Source organism: Nicotiana sylvestris, chromosome 2, assembly GCF_000393655.2.
Source record: "Nicotiana sylvestris chromosome 2, ASM39365v2, whole genome shotgun sequence".
Classification (NCBI taxonomy): domain Eukaryota; kingdom Viridiplantae; phylum Streptophyta; class Magnoliopsida; order Solanales; family Solanaceae; genus Nicotiana; species Nicotiana sylvestris.
In genome coordinates, this window is record NC_091058.1 from 112163267 (window position 1) to 112188384 (window position 25118).

Below are 25118 nucleotides of genomic sequence, written 5' to 3' on the forward strand. Positions count from 1 at the left end.
AGAGCGAAGTATCAAATTCAGGTTCAACAACCTCCATTTATAGAAATCATGGCACCAAGCCCGAAACGACTCATCATAATTGGCACCGTAATCGAAATAACAGATCCAATCAAGAAGGCCCCCATGGGCTGCCATGTGTCACCAGTATAACTTCAACAAAGGACTGCCCAAGGTCGAAGTGGTCTCTTAAAAAGTAAAGGGCAGAGTCGACAAAGTTATTGAGGATCAAAGGTCGAGGAGTCAGCGAAGATCGGGGTCGAGGTCGAGCACTCGTCGCAGACAGAGTGAATAACGACTGGTTTTAGGATGAGATACCAAAAGAGAATATTTTAGTAGATATTATCTATACCTGTACTATTAGGTATATGTTCCCTATAAATAGAAAGAGATAGAAGGATATGGGACATAAAATATACAATAGTAAGAAAATATATTGACTTTCTTTATAGAATCGGGCTTTATTACGAACACACAGAAAATACCTTTTCTCTAAGATTCTTTACTAACTTTTCCACTTGATCCAAGAACAACCTTAACATTCAAATGCTCATCAATTATTCATCATTGTCAGAAGAAATATCCATGGATCTCATCCATTTTCGGTTAACTTACACGCTTTTATTTACTTAAATGTCACTCGTTGCTATTTATTGTTACTTAATGTCATCCCCTCTTTTTGGGTCATTGAATATTGTTAGTGTTATCAATATTTATTGTCATTCATATAACCTATACATTTCTTATTATAAAATCAGCTAACACATCTTTTGGACATTAATATTGGTTAAGATTTACTCTATTTTATTAAATCTAATTGGTTAAGCCCAAATTTAAATTTTGGATCAAACAGTAATGCCACATCCTTCACCAACCAGTTGTCATAGAAACACTACATAGGTTTATCGACCAAATGTCAACATAACCAAGATTATATCATGGCATTAAGACACTATAATAAGCAACATTGCTTCACCTACTACAACCTTCGAGACCGAACTTGTATTTGGTCTTAATAAATATTGAAGGCAAAAATACTATGCTTATTCTTCTACGTGAAGATTATAACGGTGATATGTACGCCAATTTTTACGAACCTCAATTAATCAGACAAATAGAGGTGAAGCAAACAATTTTCAAAAATAAAAATAAAAATAAAATAATTTCCACCACTTTGTTGGGTTACATAGATAATATGACAAAAATAGTTCCATGTGTTTAGGGTTAGGTTCAAAATGGCTTTTTAAATATACTTTGAAGTAGTTATGGTCCTCTAAGTTTGACAAAATTAAGCACTTGTGGTCTCCATTAGTTATTTAATTAACTCTGTTTGTTAAATCTATGGTTATTGTTAGAAGAAATATTTAACTAAATACATCAGAAATTATGAAAATCACGTAAAATCTCAGAAAACACAACACTATAAATTGCAACAAATAAAAATAAAAAATGGCAGAAATTATAATAATTGAACCTCCAAATATGAGTTTATTTTAGTTTTTCTTCTTCTAAGTTTATGTTAAATGTGACAACAAAAGATTATCAAATATTTTGATGTAGAAAAAGAGTGTATTTTAACAAACTTGAAAGATCAAAATTTATTAGGGGATCATTTTAAACCTATCCCAAACATAAAGGCTCATTTTTGACATTTTCTTGTTTATGCAATTCGAAAATCGATAGGGGCTGTAGTTGTAAATTTGTAATATAGGGTATATATTTTCGGGGGCGTGAGCTTGAAGGGATTAGAAAGCACGGTGCGGTGTCTTGGGGTTTGAAGGAGCTGAGCTGAGCGGCGCGAGAAAGAGCGAGCCGAGCGGAGTGAGAGAGCGAGTTAGGATTTTGTAAATCGGAATCACTAAGGTCAGTTGAGCGTCGGTAATCTTTTGAGTACTTGTGTAATTTCAATTTCTTTGGTATCTGAAGACATAGAGAAACCGGTGAGTTTGTTATGAAATATGATGATGACGATGATATTTGTGTGTGAGAAAGAGGTGTTGTGTGTCTGTTACCTGCAGGAAGAATCGTCGAGTGTGAGCGATTCGTTTCTAGAGAGAGGTGTGGTGAGATCGCGTGAGCCATTTGAGTGTACATCCAACGATTTCCCCTCTCCGCTAATCGATTTCTCAAATCAGCCTTCGTTACCATGTCGGAGAGGAAGCTCGTGGTAAGTTTTTGGCTTCTTCCTTGATTTTTCATTGCATATTTGAGCCTTTTATTACATCTTAATTTGTGTGATTATTTGTTGATTTTAGGTTTTAGGTATCCCATGGGACGTGGATACAGAAGGTCTAAGGGAATATATGATCAAATTTGGGGACTTGGAGGACTGTATTGTCATGAAGGTCAGCCCCAGCAGCTACCTTGAGTTTTATGATATCTATTATTTCAGCTACATATAGACCAACTGATGCAATCTTGTTTACGGTGTTGAAAATGATTTTTATTTTTTTGTGAATTTTTTGCCTTAAGAGACATTTATTATCTGCTGGAATGCTTACAAACTTTTCGTGCATGTAGCTTTTTTTGTAACAACTAGAGTTATTGTATGGCGAGACAAAAAACATAAGGAATTTCATTCGGATTGCCCCCAAACTTTTTGTCCTACCTTGTTGTCAGAAAAAGGTTGTTGTTTCCACCACTTGGAAAATATAGCAGCACTATCCCACTTAAAAGTTGTCACCTTTGGAACTCAACCAAGAATATGTCTTAAACGGGCTAATCCTTTGTAGACTATACTGATGGGCACATGAAAACTGTGTCTAAAAAGAAAATTTTGTCTAGTAGATTGCGTTGGATTTTTGAAGGGCCAAGGACCAAATAACAATAATGTCAGATAGGACTAGAAGCCACTATTTGCATGCTCCCACTTTGCAGGATTGTGTTCGTCTCCAACATACTATTCTTTATTGTCCATCTTTCGTTCCTTAAGGTAACTGATTCCGCAATACTATTTGTTTATGATAATAGGTTAACTGCCTTTAACTTATACCAAGTTTGGTCATATGTTTGTGTCCTTGATTTCTGGTGTGTTTTCGTATCACTATGATAATATGATGATTGTTTTTTAACACAAGTATAAGCTTGACATAAAGAGCAGTGTATACCCAGACTGAAGAGGAGCGTTGGCGTAATTGGTAAAGTTGCTGCCATGGTCACAGGTTCAAACCGTAAAAACAGTCTCTTGCAGAAATGCAGGGTAATGTTGCGTACAATAGATACTTGTGGTCCGTCCTTTCCCCGGATCTGCGCATAGCGGGAGTTTAGTGCACCGGGCTGCCCTTTTTGTATATCCAGACTGAGAACCTTAAATTCCACCACTTTTTTTTTGGGGGTGGGGGGTTAAGAAACCACAATAAGTTGCCGTTGCTTTCCTAATGTGTGCAAACTTTAGTGATGGGAGGTCCATTGTCTCTAGAGATTGATCTCTTTTACCAACTTCCAAGAAGTGTGTTGTCTTGTTTATTTAGTTATTATATGTTTGCATTAGAGTGCTTCTGGTAGTCAATGTCTCTTTTTTGTGCGCAAAGTTTCTTAGCATCTTATTATGAAGACGACTAATGTGTATAGTTTCATCTAGGAGCGTGCTACTGGTCGTTCTCGTGGATTCGGCTATGTAACATTTTCCACCGTTGAGGATGCGAAGGTGATACTTGGTTTTTATTTGTTGATTTTCATGTCATTGTTGCGAGCATGTTTATGTACCGCTCTTGAGTAAAACCTTCTGTTTACATTTACTGTCATGTGCCTTGTGGGTTTGATGCTAACTTTTCTCATTGTATTCTCATGTCATGATATTCATATTTTTGTGTTATTATGATGCAGAATGCATTGTCTAAGGAGCACTTCCTTGGAAACAGAATGCTGGAAGTGAAAGTGGCGACACCAAAGGTGCACTATTTTTACACTTTTCTGACAATGTTTTCTTTGTTACATTAGTATTTCATCCCATGTTGTGCCATTACTTTCTTGGCTGTCTATTAATATATTGCAGTGGCTATGTTTGCTTAAAATGGAATGGTTGAAAAGATCTTATTATTGATCTCTTTATTTGGTTGAACATGAGCATTGGATGATTGGAATGAGTTGTGTTCTGCTTCTGGAATGTTTCCATTTCACTTTCTTTTCCCCTTTGTTTTTTGTTTATTTTTCTAAGGATTCTTGCCCAACAAATTAGTAGAAACATTGCTTTCTTAAAGATATTGTCCTCTTCATGGCCTTTACCATTCAGTTATTTGTTCGACAGATGATTTAAAACTTTAGTTCTCCCAGGATGTATGCCAGTTTCATTAGTCATTATATGCTTGCTCTTAAACACTTTGTTTCTTGATTATTTTGCTCGATACTTGACTTTGGAGTTTATGTTTATGATGGTCTGTGTTTGAAAGATCTTATAATCCAGTATCTAGCATTCCTTGTGGATTGCTGGATTCTCATCATTTTTAGAATTTGCATTTAACTTCTATTATTGCTGTCTAAATCTTTTTTTAAATCATATTCTGTTTCTTTGTTGCAATTTAATTTGGAACGAACCATGATTTTGATTAAGTTAAGTCGTATTTTTATAGTGATTTTGCATCTAAAGGTCCTAGTTAAGGTCTAATAGAGATGCTACTCATTCTTTTTGCAGGAGGAGATGAGGCATCCTGCAAAGAAAGTTACCCGGGTTTTCGTTGCTAGAATTCCACCGTCTGTGTCTGAAGCTACTTTCAGAAGGTATTTGTGAAGAATTGCTCATTAAGACTGTTTCTAGCTGGTCGGTTGTTTCATTATTTGAACTTAATATCCTTATTTGAATTTCTTTTGCAGTTATTTTGAGAAGTACGGTGAAATAACTGATCTATACATGCCAAAGGTTCACCTGTCTCTCTGTGACCTCATTATTAGAACATATGTTTGTGGCATCTTGTTCTGACTCTAAATTGTAGGATTCATGAATTAATTAATCTTATTCCCAATCTGCAGGATCCAACTACAAAGGGACATCGTGGAATTGGGTTTATTACTTTTGCAAATGCTGGTATGTGTCCCGTCTTTGTTTTTCTTTTTGCAGTTACTTTTTCTCTATTATCCAGGTACTTTGGCTATCTTTAGTTATTCCTCGGCTTAGCATCCAGGTTTTTAGGAACAATTAAAAAAATAGGTAACTTATTTTTGGCAGGAATTGTATCTGATAGGAACTCTGTTTTCAATAGGAACTGTATCTGTGAGAATTTCTTTTACCCATTTCCATGCTTTATATGTAGACTTGTTTAGACACTGTTCTTATATTTCAGGGAGGAGAAACATGAAGTGTTCTTAGTTGCAGATACATCTTTCCTTCTCTAGTATGTGAGACAGTGACTGAGACCTGCATTTCTCTAGATCTGTCAGTGCTTCCCGGATGTAATCACTTTAGTGCAGTTAATTCCTTAAAACTGGATCAACATTTTACCTTGATTTGGTATAAATTCTAGTAATTACTTCAGATATGAAGGTTTTCTTCCCTTTCTACATTCATCCAGCACTCCTAGAAAATTCACCACCTTCACTATAGGAAAGTGCATTTTGCTTTTAGATGTAAGTGGTTGATAATTCCCTCATTTTTGGAGTAAATAGCTCAGTAGTTAGCACAAAAGATAAGTTTTAACCTGTCACCCAACAACGGGAAAACGAAAAACGATCTGGGAATGACACCTGCTTCTTTCTACACTTTGGTATATTGCCTTTCGAGGTGCTTACTTCTAAACTTGATCTGGGATGAGAGGAAGGAATTGACATTTGAAGAGTTTTTAACTGTTGCTTGACAGAAGTTCTGATTTTATCTCAGCCTTGATTTGTCCTCTAATTTTTTTCTGTCAATTTCGTAATTCGCCACTGTTTCCGCTGGCATTCTAGTTATATATTCTAGGTATTTTGAGCTGATATGCATCTTAACACCTTTTAATGGCCCTGTAATTGTGCTTCGTCCCTAAGAATTCTGCCTACTTCAGTTTTGTTAATTGCTGTAGGGATGTGGTAGCTACCACCTTGTTTTTATTTATGTACCCAGGGAAGACAGGGCCAGTCTCCTACATGCATGCTTATCATATGTCTTCTTTTCCGTTAAATTGAGTCACTCTTGGTTTGTTTGCCCAGAATCAGTTGATGATCTGATGGGTGACACACACGAACTGGGAGGTTCCACAATTGTGGTCGACCGAGCAACGCCCAAGGCAAGCTCTGCATAACCAAACTTTGATATATCTGCTGTTCAAGGACATGTCATTGAACTTACACATTTGCTTTTGATGATTCATTAACCTTTGCATTTTGTGCTGATGATTCTAGGAAGAAGATTCCAGGCCTGTTAGTCGGATGCCTCAGGGTGGAGGAGGATATGGTGCATATAATGCATATATTAGTGCAACTAGATATGCTGCGCTTGGTGCTCCCACCTTATATGATCATCCAAGCTCTATGTATGGACGTAAGTAAACACTGACAAATTTATCTTTAAAATGATGCAACATCATGAAATCATGCCTCTCATTTAACATATTTCATATACTAAACGGAACTTAAATTAAATAAACCAGGAGGAGGAGGAGGATATCCTTCTCGTGGCATGGGCAAGAAGATCTTTGTTGGTCGACTACCTCAAGAGGCAACAGCTGAAGATCTTCGCCAGTATTTTGGTAGATTTGGCCGTATTTTAGATGTTTATGTTCCAAAGGTAAGAACTCTTTTATTTTATCGCCTTTTAGTAACAGATATTCTCTTAAGTAATTTAGTAATTGCTTAATTCTGTTAAGATGGTAATGCTTATTTGGTGTAGGATCCCAAGAGACCAGGGCACAGAGGGTTCGGTTTTGTCACATTTGCTGATGATGGTGTCGCAGATCGTGTTTCTCGGAGGCCTCACGAGATATGTGGACAGCAGGTATTTGTTGTGATTCCAAGATCTATTTTTGTCTTTTCCAACTCCATACCCCAAGAAAACCGTGGATACTGAAGTATCAGTTGATCAAGTTTTGTATGAGACCATGGGTGAGGAGACTCCTTCCCCAAAGAATTATAGAAGGGAATAAATTAACAAGATCATCATGGATGAGCAAGAATGGGAGGACCAGATGTGGGGGAAATTCCTTACTCTGGAGCCCGCTTGGTGAGGGATATCTTATAATTACCTGGCCATTACCTTGGATGTCCTGCGACGGGAGGGCACTGGAAGATTGTTCTAAAGACAATAAAATTGTGCATAACCGTTTTTTGGCAAAACTGAAAACATATATTGGTGTAAAGTACCTTAAATCTGACCCGGCCATTACTTGGGATGTTCTGCAACGAGAGGAGCATGAAATTATTGTTCTTAAAGACGATAAAGTTGGAACTGTTTTTTTTTTTTTTTTTTTGCAACATCTATAACATACATCGATTTGAAGTTAGCCTTTTGGGAAGTTTGAACTTTTACCTGTTGAATTTTTTTTATCCTCCTAGAAGGAGCTTCTTGGGGTATCCCTTTTGGCTTCTCACTTATTCCTAGTTCTACCTTGCTTTTTAGGTTGCAATAGATTCTGCGACTCCACTTGATGATGCTGGTCCAAGTAGTCAGTACATGATGGATCCTCCTCCTCCTCCTGAACCATATGGGGGATATGGCGGTCCTATGCGTTCCTATGGCAGGATGTATGGGGGACTGGACTATGATGATGTAAGTATTTGAACCTTACTTTTGATAAAGTTCTCTCTATGTCATCTTTAGCTTATTACTCCGTGATAGAATTGCTTTCTCATTGTTAACATGATCCAATCACATCCTTTTTCATCCGGGTGATTTTAAATTTTCAACCCTCCTTTCCCCTTCCAAAATGGTCAATTACTGGACATTCGTCCTGCGTCTTTCAGCTGGTCTGCCTGGACACACTCTTGCTGGTGAAATTTGTTCCCCTTATCTGTTTGACCTGGGCATGGCAATGCAATTTGATGCTTTCCTTGTGAATGAAAGAACTCTCTCTGTCTCTCTCTCATGCTGACTACATCTTTCTGTTGTTTTGGTGCAATGATTTTTACTTAAGGTGTAGTTTATTTGATTATTTTGTTCATACCTCTTTCGTCGATTTTTTAGGTTTGTTTCACATGTATAGCATAAAAAATAGGCCGGATTGTACTGATAATAAGATATATTCAACCGTGGGCTTATGACTTGGCTATTTCTCGTTTGTCCTTAATTCAACAGATGATAATTCTGATGATATAACCTTTAAATATGTGACTTATCTGTTTTTGACAGTGGGGTTACGGCCTGGGTGGAGGGAGACCTTCAAGAGCAGATATGAGATACAGGCCCTACTAGCGTGTGTGCTAGTAGCTTGTGTGGCATGAAGTTAGAAGCTGTCTCAATTTCTAAATGATAGGTGTTGGGTGTCAACCTATATACTGTCATATTAGACTCAGCTTATATGCGGACATTATGATGTATGTGCTACTGATATTTCCTTAATTTAATTGAAGGATCAGTATTGATGGATTGTGTAATTCACTTCCTGCTCAACCCATTGAATTGGAAGTGCCAAAGAAACAAAGATGAGAATTGTTTTTTTTTTTTGGTCATATCTGAAAGTATAGAAGTAGTTAAGCAACACAATCAATTGGGGTAATATAGTACATTTTTGCAGCTTAAGTATTAGCTAAATCCGTTTGAGAGGCTGAGTGGTTGTGGACATGGTTCGTGTTTTTCTATGCTTTCCGCCTGCCTAAAGTTAGTACCTTGGTTAGTTGCAAATGGAATTTAATTGCTCGGATAGACCATTTTTACTGTTTGTTGAGTAGGATTTCACAGTGAAATTTTCCAGTTTTTTCTTTAGTAAAGATTTTGGACCAGCAGAAATCAGCTGTACAGAATTCCGCCACAGATGGTGGGAAGGCTTGAATTACATAGCGAATAGGTAGGTCAGAAACTCGATTGAACAGTCTGTTATGAGTAATCTGTTCCATTGATCAAAAGGACGCTCTAACTCCAAACTCTGACGAGAACCTAACGGATACGGCAAACATAGCAACTGCTAAATGAGGCTATCTTAAAATACTTCCGAAACGGAATGACACTCTGGGGATTCCTTCGAGGCTGATGGGAGTGACTTTCTGAGGTTGCACGTCTCATATCTTGGGCCTTCAACTGAGCATATCTAAGCTTGTTCAGAATCTTATCCATGGATGCTGACCTCCTCTTTTCTAGTTTCATCTGAAATGCAAACAATAGTTAAGTCCTTTGATGCTTGGCCTATCCTTTAAGACAAGTACACTGGATAGATATGTATATTAATCATTAGATGTACTCAGATATCAATCTTTTATGTCCAACGGACCTCAAGCTTTTGAATTGCTGCTTCCGCTTTAGCCTTCTGCAAGTTCTCCCAAGCAGTAATCCTTGCTTCCTCTCTTTGTGTCCTTCACAAAATGAGGAAAGACAGAACCGTTATTCCGATATAGTAATTTTTGCCCCTTGATAAATAAACCTATACCATGGTAATATTTGTTGCTTAGGGACATACATATTCCCGAAAGAATGTCCATCCATCTTATATGTAGGGAATATATCTGAGTTATCACCATTACCAGTGTTTGTGAAGGCTAAGTATTGCTGCTACTTGTCTAAATAGTTTCTACAAACTTGTGGAGAAGTAGGCGTTAAGGGCATAGGAATACCGGTTCCCTTGAAAATTAGGATAACAGATACCCTTGCAAAGCATAAGCAAAAACAAAAACTTGAAATGAATTGGCATAGTGACATACTTTGACATGCTCTCTGCTGCATTTGCAACATCCCAGGGTGAAATTGAGCCAATCACATCTGGTGTTTCTTTACTCGGTTTCCTCACCCGGCTTTTCCGAGAGTGCCCAGAAATGGGGGCTCCTTTGTCCACCTGCACATCCCTAATCTCGACTCTAGCAGAATGCTGCTTGTTCTGCTCCGCTCCAGATGACCTTTCTTTGGGAGAGGCATGGGCACTGCTATCAGGGCTCATCTGTGTTGCCATGTCTCTCCTTGAAACTGCGGAGCTAACAGAATCTGGCTCCTTGGTGCCATCATCTGGCCATTGGATTCATTAGCAACAAAAAATCATTAATTTATAGTGATGTGCTATTCTAAAGACAAATCTTTCTTCGAACACCTCATATCTCATTGATTTCACAATATGTTCCATAATTAACCTTTTGCTTGTCAACCTGATAATGTTTAAGAAGCCTCAACCAAGGGCTGGAAATCAGGAAGGGATTTCGAGTGTAGTTAAGAAGTTTGATTAATGTCAAAAGGTTCTAAGAATATCTTCAAAAACTAGGAATACTATTGCTAATGCTACCTGTACCGATGAGAGGTAGCAGGTACCCGGTGGAATAGTCAAGATGCGCACAAGCTGGCATGGACACCACCGTCATAAATAAAAAACTATTGCCAATGATGTGTGATACGAATCTAAGATTCAAGAGTTGAAAATAGAATAATGGTAAAAACTTAGGAAAGTATTGCTAAATCTATTGGATAACAATCAATATTCGACAAATGAAACGGTTGAATTATGTCATACCACAGTTGCATGTATCTCCTTTTCTTTTCCTGGCAAAATGCACTCAAATGATAGTCATTTCATATGCATCCACTTTGCATAGGCTAATTTAGAAGAATTGTGCTATGATAATCGGTATAAAGCAAGCAAATTATACTTTATCGTTGCTCCAAGGAGCCCGTTTAATTCTACTCTATGTTAGAACATATTTCTGCAATCGGGATGTAAAGATATGACACTTGGGCCTAACTCAACCCAAAAGCTAGCTCATGAGGGAAGGATTGCCCAAGTCTATATAAGGAGACTACCGGCCCATTCCCCAACCAATGTGGGACTCTAACCACTCTAACACGGGATAAAACGCATACCTTGGGAGCTTGGCACCGAAGATTCACTGCACAAATCTGGCAGACTGGGAACACTAGTTGTTCGAGCCATACTATTCTCAGCATATAGAGCACCAGGATTTGCACCAGCACCATAATGAAGGGATACACCATCAGGCACCAGTACACCTGTTGTAAATGGTGAATTTGCAATGTAGTTACCTAAAGTTCCACCTTCTATGACCGGCACGGAGGGTGAATAATTTGGTAAGTACATAAGGCCAGAAGCCCCAAGAGGTCCACTTTTCGACTTGGGGCGCCTGTGGATTTGCGCGGTTGAAGTCTTCCAAACCCCATAACTGGACACTGGGCTAGTAATCCATCTTTCAGCATCATCCCATTTTGAAGGCACTGTCCTTCCACTATTGAAAGGCATCAATGCAGTGGCACTTATATGCCTCCTGCTGCTGTGAGTCGGCAATGGGACTCGTTCGGAGCTCCACCCTTTCTGATTATCTCCATATTCTGGTGTTGGTGGGCTTGTATATAAACCCGAATTCCTCAACAAAGTAGAATTCTTCTTCATGATTTTCAACAATGGAATGCAAGTCACATTCTTGTTCCCCTGGTTGAATCTTGTAACAATGACCCTATCCAAGTGGGTAAGAAATTAGAGACCATAAATCTAACTAGTTTCAGTTCTTTATTATCACATTAAGAGATAGCCACCACATTCATTTTGCCTACTAAAGTTGTCTTGAACAACACTCTTAACAAGAATACTATATCTTGAAATTGTGGTCAATTTTTTGTAGTCTGTGGCAATTAATCAATAGGTCACTTCAAAAGTCAGGACCACTGGAAGAGTTGCCAAATACTGCCAGTAAGGGAACAAAATCGACAAAACTTTACAGAGAAGTCGATTTTCAACCCCCCTAAATTTCATTAACTGTATCTCCCAACCAATCAGGAAGAAAGTTGGTTATTCCAATTGCCACTTATGTACCTCTAAATAAAAAGTTAAAAAGGAAGGGAGAAGGGGGAGCAGCAAAAAGTTTCAACTTTTAGAGCAAATGTATTAAATGAACCTTACCCGTTAAACTAATGCAGAGAGTTGGGCTTTTTATCTCTAGTTTATATCAACTTTTGTTGTGGTGCTCAAAGCTTCAGTAAAGCAGCTGAATAGTGTGAATTTTTGGTTACAGAATGTGACGAAAAGGTATTGGTAGTAGTGATATCTGAAACAATTTTTAAATCCCAGAGAGGAAAAACAGAAAAAAGAATAAAGAAATGGGAGAAAGGTCACCCTCACCTAGGTGTGAAAGAAATCAAGAATTTAATAATGCAGATTATAAGAACATGGGGTTCAATTATTATGGGATGTTTGACGAATGACCCCTGCTAATTTGTTTTTTGAAAGAAGAGCTAACAATAATAAGAAGAAGGGTGAACAGAGAGTGAGATTCTTGTACAGCTAAAGCATATAAATGAGGGAATAGAAGAGAGGTTTTGTAACTATCGAAAAGGAGAGAACCGACACAGTGGAGAAGAGCCAAGAAATGGTAAAGAGTTGTCACAAACAAATGGGCATTCCCACGTGAGTAAGCTTCTTAATTACGGGTTATACTTTTTGGATCATTGCCCTTAATTCCATGCATTCCCTCTTTCTTTAAGTTTTATCTTCTATCACACCGTCACAGTTCGAGTTTAGAAATAAGATTTTTATCAATAGGTGAGCATTTTACTTCTCAGAATGGCTTATACCACGTGAATTCAAATTAATTAGACTAGTAAACATGGTCTACAGAATAACTTTAAAACATCTTATCTTCTTCTCGTTTTCTTCTCTCTTTTGCTCCTGAAAAGCCTTTTCTAAGGTGGGGGCCTGTAAATAGGAAGGAGAATGGATAATCTTTAATGAGATTTAGACCCTTGCACTTGAATGATTCAATAAGAATTGGAATAAATGGGCAGGAACTCCAACCGCATCTTTTAAGTCTTACCGTAAAAATTGCACTGGCGCCCCTTTTTAACTTATAGCCGTTTGTCTTTCTGTTTGTATCCGTATCCGTTTTTTTTTGTAAAAAGTCTTTTAAAAAGATTATTTTGCCCTTCTTCATTAAAAGACTACTTTCTCTCCAGGTATACGCTAGTCCTTTACTGTCTCTGTCTCTCTTTCCCGTTATTCGCGTTTTTTGATTTGTTCTTTTCTGAAATCAAAGGGTTTTCGTCGTTGTTCTCACATTACGATTTAATCACAGGTACATTGCATTAATTTTCTGGGTTTTATTTTACGATTTTCTGTTTTTTTTTTCTGGTTTTGGTTTTGATAGTCATGTATTTATGATTAAATAGTTTCTTAGTGTTTAGTTTATTAAGTGCATTAGTTTTACTTTTACGATTGTGTTTTTAGGTTTTTTGAATGAGTTTTTTATGTTGTTGATGAAAATTCTATAAATTCTTCAGTGATTAGACGTCCAAATTTTTAAAAAATTTGAGAGTTAAATAGATAATACTATTAAAGTGATGATACCTTAGATAGGAGCTGAAGTTTTTTTCCCCATGTTTTGGCATTATTTTTGGATTTGAATTTGTATTTTGTGTTTTGTATAAACTACAGCATGTGGCTGAATGTTTTGTGTTTTGTAACTGGTGAGCTGAAGTTTTTGTGTTTTGTTACTGGTGAACTTCAGCTCTAGAGCTGAAGGTTTTGTTTTTGTAACTGTCGAACTTCAGCTCTAGAGCTGAAGTTTTTGTTTTTGTTAACTGGCGAACTTCAGCTTTGGAGCTGAAGTTTTGTTTTGTAACTGTCGAACTTCAGTCTTCTTAGAGATTGAAGTTTTAACTGATCTTTTTGATAATGTCCTGATGTTATTTTTTGTATGTTTTACTTTTTTTTAACAGATAGCACCTAAAGCACCTAAAGATCCTAAAGCAGCTAATGCACCTAAAGCACCTAGACTACCTGTAATATTCCCAGGTCCTTATGTCCCTGCTCCTCCACCTACAAGATCAGGTCAAATATATTTTGAGTTTCGAGGTTGGTTTAACTCTAAGGGTTACTGGAAGGGGAACCACGATTGGAAGAAATTAATTGCAACTTTCTTGACTCCTACACAACGGGATAAGCTTCATAATGGTACATTTCGATACATTATGGAAATGGAGAATTTCAAATGCAGCATAAAGTTAGTTCATTGTCTGTGTCTTTCTCGAATATTCACGAATGATCGAGACTCGATTAGTTTCAAGATTTTTGGCCATGATGTTTCCTTCACCCTTGAAGACTTTCACATTATGTGTGGTTTGCGGATCACAACACATAATGTTGAAAAACCAATTAATCGAGAGAGCAATATTCTGAAGCGCTATTTTGGTAAGTCAAAGGGTGTGACTTTGAAGGATATTCGAGATTTTATGACTCGGAATAAAATTCCAAAGAATGCTGTGAATCACATACACGTATGTGAGAGCGATGATGATGTTGTGAAACTTATGGAAATTATTGTTGTAGAGCCTATTTTGTTTGGGAAAAAGATTGAGTCATCTTTGATGGAGGAGTATGCATCTATTGTTGAAGATGATAAGGTTTGTGTTGAATATCCTTGGGGTAATGTGGCTTATGAGAAGCTCATTTACTCACTGAAACATGCATTGGACAAGCAGAACAAATTCCATGCAACTGAGTATAAACTTGGTGGATTTCCTTATCTGTTATGTGCTTGGTTCTATGAGCGCTTCCCAGATATTCGGGAGAAGTATATAAGAGAGGATGAGTACCTTGATACCCCTCAGGTTCCCAGGATGTTATGTTATGTATGTGTGGGAGAGCCTAAATTTCCCGAACTTTTTGAGATGTTCAGTAGTCATGAAGTAAGTTACTTTTTTTTGTCTTTGTGTTAATATGTTAACGTATTAGTTTTCTTCTTCTCATAATATACTTTTTTGTATTAAACAGAAATATCGCAGCTTTAGGGTATTGGATATAATTCCTACAGAAGAGGAATTGAATTCAATGTCTTTAATTGGTCAATTACCATACAACCGGATTCGTTCAAAGGTACTTAACGCGGGTCCATCAACTGGTGAATCACTACGTACTCTGAGTCGATCAAAAGAATTGAATCGAACTCCTATTATTGGTGAATCACCATGTAGTCGGAGTTGATCAAAAGAAGCGAATCAAACTCCTTTTATTGGTGAATCATCTCGTACCCAAAGTCATTCTAACCGTTCTACAAGTGACTTTGATGACAATGAATTACTCGACACAATATGTTCTGTAAGTTTTGATCTGAAGCTTTTTGGTTTTGTGTTTTGTAAAAGTACAACATGTTTTTGAGTTGAAGTTTTCTTCTATATCTGAATTTTTGTTGTGTGTCTTCTAGAGATTAACGATGGAGGTTCAAAGGCATGCAAAAAAAGAAAGAAGCACAATCGTGAAAGAAGTTTTCAATAAGTTTAAAAAGGAGGAGCGATCTGCTTTTGTGGATGCGGTTTTTGTAAAAGTGAAGGTAAACTAATTTATAGAGAATTCTTTCTATTTCTACTAATGTTATTCAGATTAATCATTGTTAGTAATTTTTTTTATAGGAATATTTAGATGAGAAGTTTGAACAGTTGTTTAAGATTGTCAACAAATCAAATGGAATGGACGATGACAATTTTGATTTGAGTAACCATCGAGAATATGATAGGGGGGGCGACTGTTACGAACATCCATTGGATATTAATGTTGTTGATGATGCATTAGATAAAGTAGCAGATGTAAATGCTACACGTGAGGAACCGGCTTTTGTAGGTGATCAACATGTTCAAGAACAATTTGAAGAGGAACGTCCCAGTGCTGATAGATTGAGGATAGATAGAAATGATGAAGCACAGTTATCAACTGAGAATATTGGAAGCAAGCAAGATGCAAATAATCAAATTTTTGAGACTGAAGAACATAATGCTCATGATGCATTGCGTAAAGTCACAGATGATAATGCTACACATAAGGAAGCGGCTGTTGAAGGCGATGAACATGTTCAATAACAAGGTGGAGAGGAACAATCCAGTGTTTGTAGACAGAGTAAAGATGGAAATGATGAAGAGTTAACAACTGAGAAAGGTTCAGATGATCAAGTTGTTGGCACTGAAAAACATGCACCGAGTTGTGCTTTGGAAAGTGATATTGGAAAAGGCAATTTGTTTGACGATGGAGATCAAGCACCTGTTTGTACTTTAGAACTGAAAGCGAGTGATGTGTCTAGCACTATTGGGAAAGACGATCGGTATGCAGGATTACTAGCTATTTGCAAAGAACTACTAGGTGATGATACACAGGAAATTGTTACTATAGGTACAAAGTGTGAAGTTTATAATATTTCAATGATACCTTAGATTGGAGCTGAAGTTTTGTTTCATGTGTTTGTGTTTTCTGTAAAAATTACAGCATGTTTTGTTTTGTAACTGGTGAACTTCAGCTCTAGAGCTGAAGTTTTTGTTTTTATAACTGTCTAGAGTTGAAGTTTTTTTTGTAACTATTGAAGTTTTTGTTTGTGACTGTCTAACTTCAGCCTTCTTAGAGTTGAAGTTTTAACTGGTTTTTTATAATATCTTGTAGTGAAATTTTCAATACAGGTATAAATTTTTTCTATGTTATATATATAGAAAAACTAGTTGATCTATTCACCTTCTTTATGAATATGCAGTGGAAGTTGAAACTAGTTGTTCTTCAATTGACACAACTCAAAAACTCTCTGATGATGCTGAATTGAATGAAGGTAGAGTTGAGAAAAACCTTCCAGAGAATACTCCAATGCTCCTCGACGTTGGTTCATAATTGAATGAAGTTGTAAATGCTGATATTGACAAAGGCATTGACAAAGGCATGTAGCCTGGGGAAACCACAGCGGAAGACAAACGTCAAGGTATTCTATAGATCATGAATTTATTATATTTGATTGAAGTATATTTTTTACAGTTTGAAATTTTACATACTTTATTTTCTTTTTTATGTTTTTGAATGATTTTTCAGAAAGACTCGAGGTAGCTCAAAAAGAATTTGGTGAGCTTATGCAGCTATATGAAAAAGGAGAAATACATATATTCACACCTGTTGCCTCACAGACAGGTGTGAAGTGTGTTGGTATTATTTTATAAAATTTAGTCAGTATTATTTAGTTTTTTTTGCATGAAGATACATGATTTGTTGGAATGCAAACACCATATGTGTCGCAACACTTAGACCAGGTAGTTATTTTCTGCAATTCAATTACAAGCTGTTTTTTTGCCTAATGTGTGTTTTCTATCAGTTTTATTTATGCTTATATTTTCCTTGCTTTTGCAGATCTCATTTGATACATCAGAACTTCTTCCAAAACCTAAGAGAAGGAAGATTTCCAGTTCTCCTATGTGTGACACCAGTGATATCCCCAACTTCAATTTATGTTCATTTTCACTTGGTAGTACACAAGGGACTGATTCAAAAGGTAATTATGCTGTTGTTGTTGTTGTTAGTGAAGAGACACAAAAACGTCGTGAACAGTAGGGAGTTGGTTAAGCATCTGCCACGATGGCTGTAGTTTTTCCCCCTACTACTGAATAACAGTAGTTAGTTGTGACGGAACAACAGGAAGAGCAAGCAAAAGGAAAACCAGATAAAAAAGGGAAAAGCATTCGTATGGAGAGTATTTGGTTGAGATCTACTTATGTAGTTTATAAAAAAAGCAAAGGGGGCAAGATTGGAAAGTAGAAAAGAATACAAGAAGGTGTCCCTTCCATTATGTTAACAAGATAGTTGATTGATCCAAAGATTTATAGAGTGGTTGGAGATTGATGCTAGTGAATATGATTCCAATCGATTCAGATTAGCTGGATTTGATATTGCAAAATCATTCTTTACCGAGCTTATAGATCCTGACTCTGATCTTGTGGATGAAGTAAGTTATTAAGTTTGTTTTTTGAATTGGTTTTCAACTGTATTTCCCAAAACTTCAACTTATTTTTTATAGTAAAGTTTTTGCACTGTAATTTGGAAAACTTCAGCTTTATTGATAGTAAACTGCTGAAGTTTTTTAGCTTATTTGCTAAAACTTCAGCCTAACACTTCAAACTGAATATGCTTAAGTTTTTGTCATGCTATTTGTAGTTTTGTAATGTGTTTTTTCTAAACTTCATAGTGGTAATTTCACATGTTATCATTTGTTGTTGTTCATTTGCAGCATATTGATGTGGGCATATATTACTTGAGCAAAAAATATTACTATCACCTTCCACATTATTCAAAATCAAGATGTGCAGTAACAGATTTATTTTTCGATCAGTATATGACTAAGCTGGATGGTATTCATCCTTCAGAAGAAAAGATGAAGATAATTAACAAAAGGAAGCAAAAGAGAATGCAGGATCAAAAAAAGAGCAAATCAAAGAGAAAGAGGACATCCAAACAACAGGCTGAAGAAGAAGAAGAAGTGGTTATTCAGCCACTTATGGACTTTAGTTGGTTTGAGGAAGAATCAACGAATGAAAAGGTGGCCAACTACGTAAAAGGCATAGACCTTTCCTGTGGTATCTCATGGGCATCTGCTAGAAAAGTATTCTTTCCATTTCGACTTAAGCCAAGGACGGGCCAGACATCTACGCATTACTTTTTTGGAATTTTGGACTTTAAAGATAAAATTATATATGTGTATGATTCCATGGGCAGTGTAACATACAATCGTGCGCTTGAACATGTCAAAATTTATGCCCGATTGATCCCACACTATCTCAAATGCTTGGATTTTGGGGCACACAACAAATTTTATGGGGAAAGTCCTGTCACACCTCCTTTTTCACCCGCGCCACCAAAAAGGGGCGTAGAGGGGAGTTTTTCCAATTAAAGGACAATCGAAACGGGATTTATTATTTAATTCAGAGTCGCCACTTGGGAGATTTATGGTGTCCTAAGTCACCGGTTGAATCCCGAATCGAGGAAAAGAATGACTCTGTTTAACAGTCTGCGCACCAGAAATCCGGATAAGGAATTCTGTTAACCCGGGAGAAGGTGTTAGGCAATCCCGAGTTCTGTGGTTCTAGCACGGTCGCTCAACTATCATATTCGGCTTAATTATCGGATTTTTATACAATTATGAACCTACGTGCAAATTTTAACTTTTAAACCGCTTTTATCATTATCATTTTTATTTGGATGGAGAATTGCAACGTTATGAAAACGTATCTCGAACCACATCACATTAATGTACCCGTGGTTATCGACACATTTCGACTCCGTTGAGATTTGGATTTGGGTCACATAAATGCGCACCCGAGTTTAAGAAAGTAAATTATTAAAGGCACTCCTAAAGCGACTAGCGTATTCTCATTTTTGGGGAAGGTCGTGAACTTTTGCTAAACGGCCCATCCCGAAGTCTAAGGAATTTTACAAACACTTATAGAGGGCCCCGAAGCTTATGTATTTTTGTTTGTCGAGGCTCGTCTCATTCATTATTTAAAAAAAGAAAGAATTGCAACATCATGGAAATGCATCTCGAACCACGTCACAATCAATGTACCCGTGATTATCAACATATTTCGACTTCGTTGGGATTTGGATTTGGGTCACATAAATGTGCACCCGGGTTTAAGAAGGTAATATTATTTAAAGTACGCGCCTAAGAGGCTAACGCGTTGTTATTCTGGGAAATGGCTGTGAAATTTGCTAAACGGCCTGTCCCGAAATCTAAGTATTTTAATATATACAATTATCGAGGCCCCCGCAATCTAGGTGCTTTATTTGGCGAAGCTCATCTCGTTCGTTAATTAAAGGGCAAACCGAAAGTAATCTATAGTGTTCTACTTGGTTTGTTCCTAAAATAAAAGGAGGAGTCCTGGTTAATTATATGGTTTAAAAGCTTTTATAATTGGGTCATGAACACCACCCGTTTAAAATCAGAACCTAAGTACGCAGACGGGCATGACTATTCACCAACCTGGGCCCAGGTCCAAACGAATGTAGTGTTAAAAACAGGACCTGGGCCATCTTATTCAAGCGCGGAGGCCCAATCCGCCTAAATACGGGCTATCGATCTCTTTTCGACAAAACACGTCACCCTTCCGATTTTAAACGAACTAAACACTTAATGAAACTTACTTAAGTTATTCTACGCATATTCAACAATTTGACACGCAGAAATGTAAAGTGATTATATCTAATTAAGTATATTACTACAAGTTTTAGAAGAGCAATAGTTAGAAAGAGGTAATTTAGATGTCTACGCCTAATCCTAAACTCAAACCATTGATGTTTCAATCAGATTGCTGTATTAATTAAATAGTCTATTAGGCCGGATTCTAACGGACATGCATTCGAAATATACTACCTAATAATCAAGCTAAAACAAACTAAGTATTATTGACTACAGCTATACATTCGAAATAGACATGAGCAGATACATGATATAAAGTTCATTCGAAAATTCACAGATTAAACCATTACAAGAACTGTCCAGTTATGTATTCCGCAGGCATTTACATGATATTAGTGACTGAGATATCCTAATATACAAATCAGTAGAAGGCTAGATCAAACTTAAAGCTTCAAATCTTCATGTATATTTATGCTTGTGTTTTCAGCTTACAAATGACCAGGGTTACAGCTGTGTACCTGGAAATGGCAATATAATGAGAAAAGAAAGAGGCCAGCAACAGCAATAACTCGAACAACAATAGCAGTAATCAATGCCCAGTAATATAGAACAACGAACAGACCCAAGTGATAAACCAGAAATCCAGAAGTGTTTAAAACCAAATAGAATTAACAGAACTGACTCAAAACCAGTCTGAATAAACCCGAAATCACTAGAAAATCAACCAGGAAACCTCTGAAACTCTCACAATCAGAAATCAAGCTAAAGACAATGCAACTTATCAACTGGAATTCTAATTTGAACTCAGGAGCCCTAATGCAACAGTAGGTTTTCTCAATATTTGTCAAGGTCAGGAAGTGTGTGTCTCTCAAGCTCTCTCCCTTTTCAGATTACTTTCTATTCTAAAATCTGCCTCAAAGAAAGCCAGACCAGACCAAAAAAGGTCGAAAGAGAAACTGATTTTCTGCTCTCCAAAAAAAAAAAACCAGCAGCCTCAACTCTGTCCAACCCCCCCCCATTATCTATAAATGACTCTATATATAACTAAAACAGACCCGCCCTCTCCAACCTCAAAAGCACTTTAGGTAGAATTTTTAAACTAATTCTGTCCATCATCTCTCAAACCCCACTATATTATGTTTTCCCTCCTTTTAATTCATTTGTTCCCCACTACCCTTGTCTTTTCTTTATTTAAATTCAAATAGGTATGGGCACCTATTTCTTAATCCATTTCCTTTAAACCTCCCCCCACCATTATGTTTTGTTCCCCATTAGCACTAAACAATTGCATTAGTTTAATGGTACTTTAGTACCCTACTGTCAGCCCACTTAAACTAGCCAATTTTAAACTTTTCAATTCCCAAATTACCCCCTTAACCCCTGTGTATTACTGCCATGACCTAAGCTTCATCGATCTATTTTCTAAGTTACAAACCTAATAACTGATTTTTAACTGATCACTAAAGTACTACAGCTATAACCAATTCACAATTAAATTCAAACAATGATTTAATCAGAATTGAAGCAGTACGAATCAAATTATTATCAGGATATTCAATCAAAATTGAAGCAGCATGAGTCAAATCAGGTTATTCTAACATTCAAGCATGTAAAACTAATTGACGACACTTATCCAATCGACTATACGAATTACAACACATACAATCAATAGCAAATAAGAATCGAACAGGCATACAGGTGATTCGAATCGTAATGATAGAAACATGGATTCATAATAAAACTTTAACTAATCGACGACACTTATTCAAATCGATTATATAGTTTATCACATACATTGACCATGACCAGAAAAAGTTCGACCAAATAAAAGGTCATTGAAGAAGGACAGAATCAATCGACAAAAAGAATTGAAAAACCAATAAAACTAAACTAAACAGATATAAACACATATAAAACGGAACCAACAGGAAAGGACAAATACCTTAAGAACTCGGACACTAGACGATCCTGACTTGGATTCTGACTCAGACCTTTTTTATGGTCGAACGGACCTTAATCGAGTGTTCTCAACTGAGAACACTTCGACTAAGGTCCACTGGACACCCAAATTCCTTTTCTTCGGGCAAACATCAACCTTTGGTTTTCTAGGGTTCGATTTGGGGTTCGAATGGTTCTGGTCTGATTCGAACCAAACCAACGGTGGTTTGGTGACGAGGGAGGTCAGGGGGATGTCTGGTATGAGTTTGGGACTGGTTGGGGTAGGTTTAGGTTCTGCTCAAATCTTCGATTGAAGATTCGAGAAGCTGGAGGTTGATTCGAGGCAAACGGTTAATGGATCTGTAACGAGGGTGGTCAGGGGGTGCCGTGGTATGAGGTTGGGGCTGGTTGGGGTAGTTTCAAGTTTTGCTCGAACCTTCGATTGAAGATTCGAGAAGCTACAGGCTGATTCGAGCAAAACGGGTAAGGGATTCGTGGAGAGGGTGGTTAGGTGCTCTAGGGGTTTTAGTTTCATGGTCATCGGCGTTGTTGCCGCCGGCTTTCAGGCCAAGGGGTTTCAGGGCGGCTAGGGTTTGGAGGGTTGTTTGGCTTGTCTCTGAAAGAGACGATGAACAGGGGTATGGCTTGGGGGGTGTGAGGTGAGCGGTTAGATTTATATACGGAGGGGGTGGTTTAATCCTGGCCGTTGGATCAAGCACGATCAATGGTCTGAATCAATTCATTTAAAGGAAACAGTGTCGTTTGGAGTAGTACTGGGGCGAGGTCGATCCGGGGGCAAGTGGGTCGGGTTGTGGGGATTGTTCTGAGGCGTTGGATCAAATGAAATGAATGTCCTGGATCTATTGGCTATATACGACGTCGTTTGGATATATCTGGGGATTGACTGGACCGTTCGATCGAGTGAGATCAACGGCCCAGATCTTTCATGCCCAAACGGCGTCGTTCCATCCGTCCCCAAGACTCGTTGGGTTGGACTGGGTAAGAGGGTATTTGGACTGGGCCTGAAATGTCTTTTAAAATTGGCCCAGTCCGATTTTCTTCTCTTGTTTCTTTTTTTTCTTCTATTTTCTTTTTAATTCCTAATTACCAACTAAAAATCCTAATTAAATTATAAAATTGACAATTAACTAAACCTTAAATCTTAATAATCTATCACACGAAATTAAACATCAAATAAGGATAAAATCACACAATTCGGACATTAAATGCAAAAAATGCAAAGTACATATTTTTTGTGGTTTTTCCATTTTGTAAAACAAACTTGTTTGTTTAATTAATTCCTAAATTGTAAAATTAAATCCTAAATGTCCATGCAACATATATTTTTGTATCTTTCTTAATTAAAGTAGAAATAAACATGCACAGGCAAAATACAAATAAATCACAAACAACACAAAACCATTTTATTTTGAATTTTTGGGAGTAATTCTCATAGAGCAAAAATCACATGCTCACAGCTTCCCCTCTTTGTCTGAAAACACGAAGAGTTTTCGTACAAAGATAAAGTGAGCAGACTCGAGCTATTTTTTCCCGTTGGAATACTCCGTGTGAAGCATTTTTGAAAATATTTAACCGAACCTTTGCATCAAAGGTTGCCTACATATCCCTAGCTAGAAGGGAATCAGGTTAATGTAGTTCGGGAAGTTTTGGTAGCTGGGACTACCATGGGACTGCTTTTTGCTGTTACTGCTGCTGCATGCTGTTGCTACTGCTTTTCGACGTCCTTATTACACCGTGCCAAAAGAAAACAAGAAGCTAGACTTAAACTAGGAATTACAAAATCTTAGCTATCTCCGACTTGCTCTTGTAGTCTTCTTTCTGATTTATGAAATGGGATTCATGCTGGGGGTATTTTTGTTGTAACCCTCCGCATTACTGACTTCTGGCTTGATCTTGAAATGTATTCCTTTGTTCTGCAGGCGGGATCCTGACTTCAACTTGAATGTGTACTCCTTTGTTCTATAGGCGGGCTCCTGACTCCAACTTGACTTTAAAAGATAATACGGCCTCCATTCTCCAGGCGGGCTCCTGACTTCTTCAACAACTTGAAATTTAACGACCTCCATTCTACAGGCGGGCTCTTGGCTCCTTCAACTTAAAATTTAACAACCTCCGTTCCACAGGCGGGCTCCTGACTTCAACAACAACTTGAAATTTAATGACCTCCATTCTCCAGGCGGGCTCCTGACTTCGACTTGAAATTTTAACAACCTCCGTTTTACAGGCGGGCTCCTGACTTCAACTACTTCTTAAAACTATAGCACCTTCATTCTCCACACGGGCTCCTGACTTCAACTACGACTTAAAAGCTAATACCTCCATTCTCCAGGCGGGCTCCTGACTTCAACTACTTTTTAAAAATAAGATACCTCCATTCTCCAGGCGGGTTCCTGACTTCGATCGCAATTTAAAGATATAACACCTCTATTCTCCAGGCGGGCTCCTGACTTCAATAAACCTTAAAAATATAACACCTCCATTCTCCAGGCGGGCTCCCGACTTCAACTATTTCGTAAAATTATAATACCTCTATTTTCCAGGCGGGTTCCTGACTTCACCAACTTAAAATATAACAACCTCCGTTCTACAGGCGGACTCCTGAATTCAACAACTTCTTAAAACGTAACACCTCCGTTCTACAGGCGGGCTCCTGACTTCGACTATTTCTTAAAAACATAACACCTCCATTCTCCAGGCGGGCTCCTGATTTTAACAAGTTCTTAAAAATATAACACCTCCATTCTCCAGACGGGCTCCTAACTTCAACAACTTCTTAAAATGTAACACCTCCATTCTTCAGGCGGGCTCCTGACTTCGACTATTTCTTAAAACATAACACCTCCATTCTCCAGGCGGGCTCCTGACTTCATCAACTTAAAATTTAACAACCTCCGTTCTACAGGCGGGCTCCTGACTTTTTCTATTTCTTAAAAACATAACATCTCCATTCTCCAGGCAGGCTCTTGACTTCAATAACTTCTTAAAAATATAATACCTCTTAAAATGCGTTTTATTGCTGTTGCTCCTTCCTGCCTCCCGAACCATTTTCCTTCTAACTTGAATCATCTTCTTTCAAACTGCTTCCCTCAAAACTGGTGTTTTATTCCTCCAAAAACTGCTGGGGATAACACCGGTGTTTTATTCAAAAATATGTTATTTTCCTTCTTCAAAGATTACTTCCATTAAAGCTGGCGCTT

General features: G+C 37.5%; 2 protein-coding genes across 2 annotated transcripts; one reads left to right on the forward strand and one right to left on the reverse strand.

Annotated features, from left to right (window-relative positions):
- Window positions 1-1744: 1744 nt before the first annotated feature.
- Window positions 1745-8497, forward strand: LOC104234800 (heterogeneous nuclear ribonucleoprotein 1). The gene is made up of 14 exons (XM_009788434.2): window positions 1745-1860; window positions 2016-2164; window positions 2253-2342; window positions 3578-3643; window positions 3823-3888; window positions 4628-4713; window positions 4807-4852; window positions 4963-5017; window positions 6115-6191; window positions 6307-6445; window positions 6555-6691; window positions 6794-6898; window positions 7520-7669; window positions 8249-8497. Exons 2-14 carry the CDS (start codon window positions 2144-2146, stop codon window positions 8309-8311), a joined length of 1101 nt encoding a protein of 366 aa, XP_009786736.1. The 5' UTR covers window positions 1745-1860; window positions 2016-2143; the 3' UTR covers window positions 8312-8497.
- Window positions 8498-8789: 292 nt separating this feature from the next.
- On the reverse strand, window positions 8790-12433 carry LOC104234799 (uncharacterized). The gene is made up of 5 exons (XM_009788433.2): window positions 11943-12433; window positions 10892-11499; window positions 9751-10048; window positions 9324-9405; window positions 8790-9199 (listed from the first exon to the last, which is right to left on the reverse strand). The coding sequence occupies exons 2-5, from the start codon at window positions 11433-11435 to the stop codon at window positions 8993-8995; spliced, it is 1131 nt and encodes a 376-aa protein (XP_009786735.1). The 5' UTR covers window positions 11436-11499; window positions 11943-12433; the 3' UTR covers window positions 8790-8992.
- Between the last annotated feature and the right edge of the window lie 12685 nt (window positions 12434-25118).

Bases quoted from the DNA above. Each gene is read 5' to 3' on its own strand.
- LOC104234800 (XM_009788434.2), top strand. From the start codon at position 2,144: ATGTCGGAGAGGAAGCTCGTG. The intron at 2,165-2,252 runs GTAAGTTTTTGG...TGTTGATTTTAG, and splicing joins TGTCGGAGAGGAAGCTCGTG to GTTTTAGGTATCCCATGGGA. The intron at 6,692-6,793 runs GTAAGAACTCTT...TATTTGGTGTAG, and splicing joins TAGATGTTTATGTTCCAAAG to GATCCCAAGAGACCAGGGCA.
- LOC104234799 (XM_009788433.2), bottom strand. From the start codon at position 11,435: ATGAAGAAGAATTCTACTTTGTTGAGGAATTCGGGTTTATATACAAGC. The intron at 10,049-10,891 runs GTATGCGTTTTA...TCCAATGGCCAG, and splicing joins TTCGGTGCCAAGCTCCCAAG to ATGATGGCACCAAGGAGCCA. The intron at 9,406-9,750 runs GTATGTCACTAT...CATTTTGTGAAG, and splicing joins GCAGCAGAGAGCATGTCAAA to GACACAAAGAGAGGAAGCAA.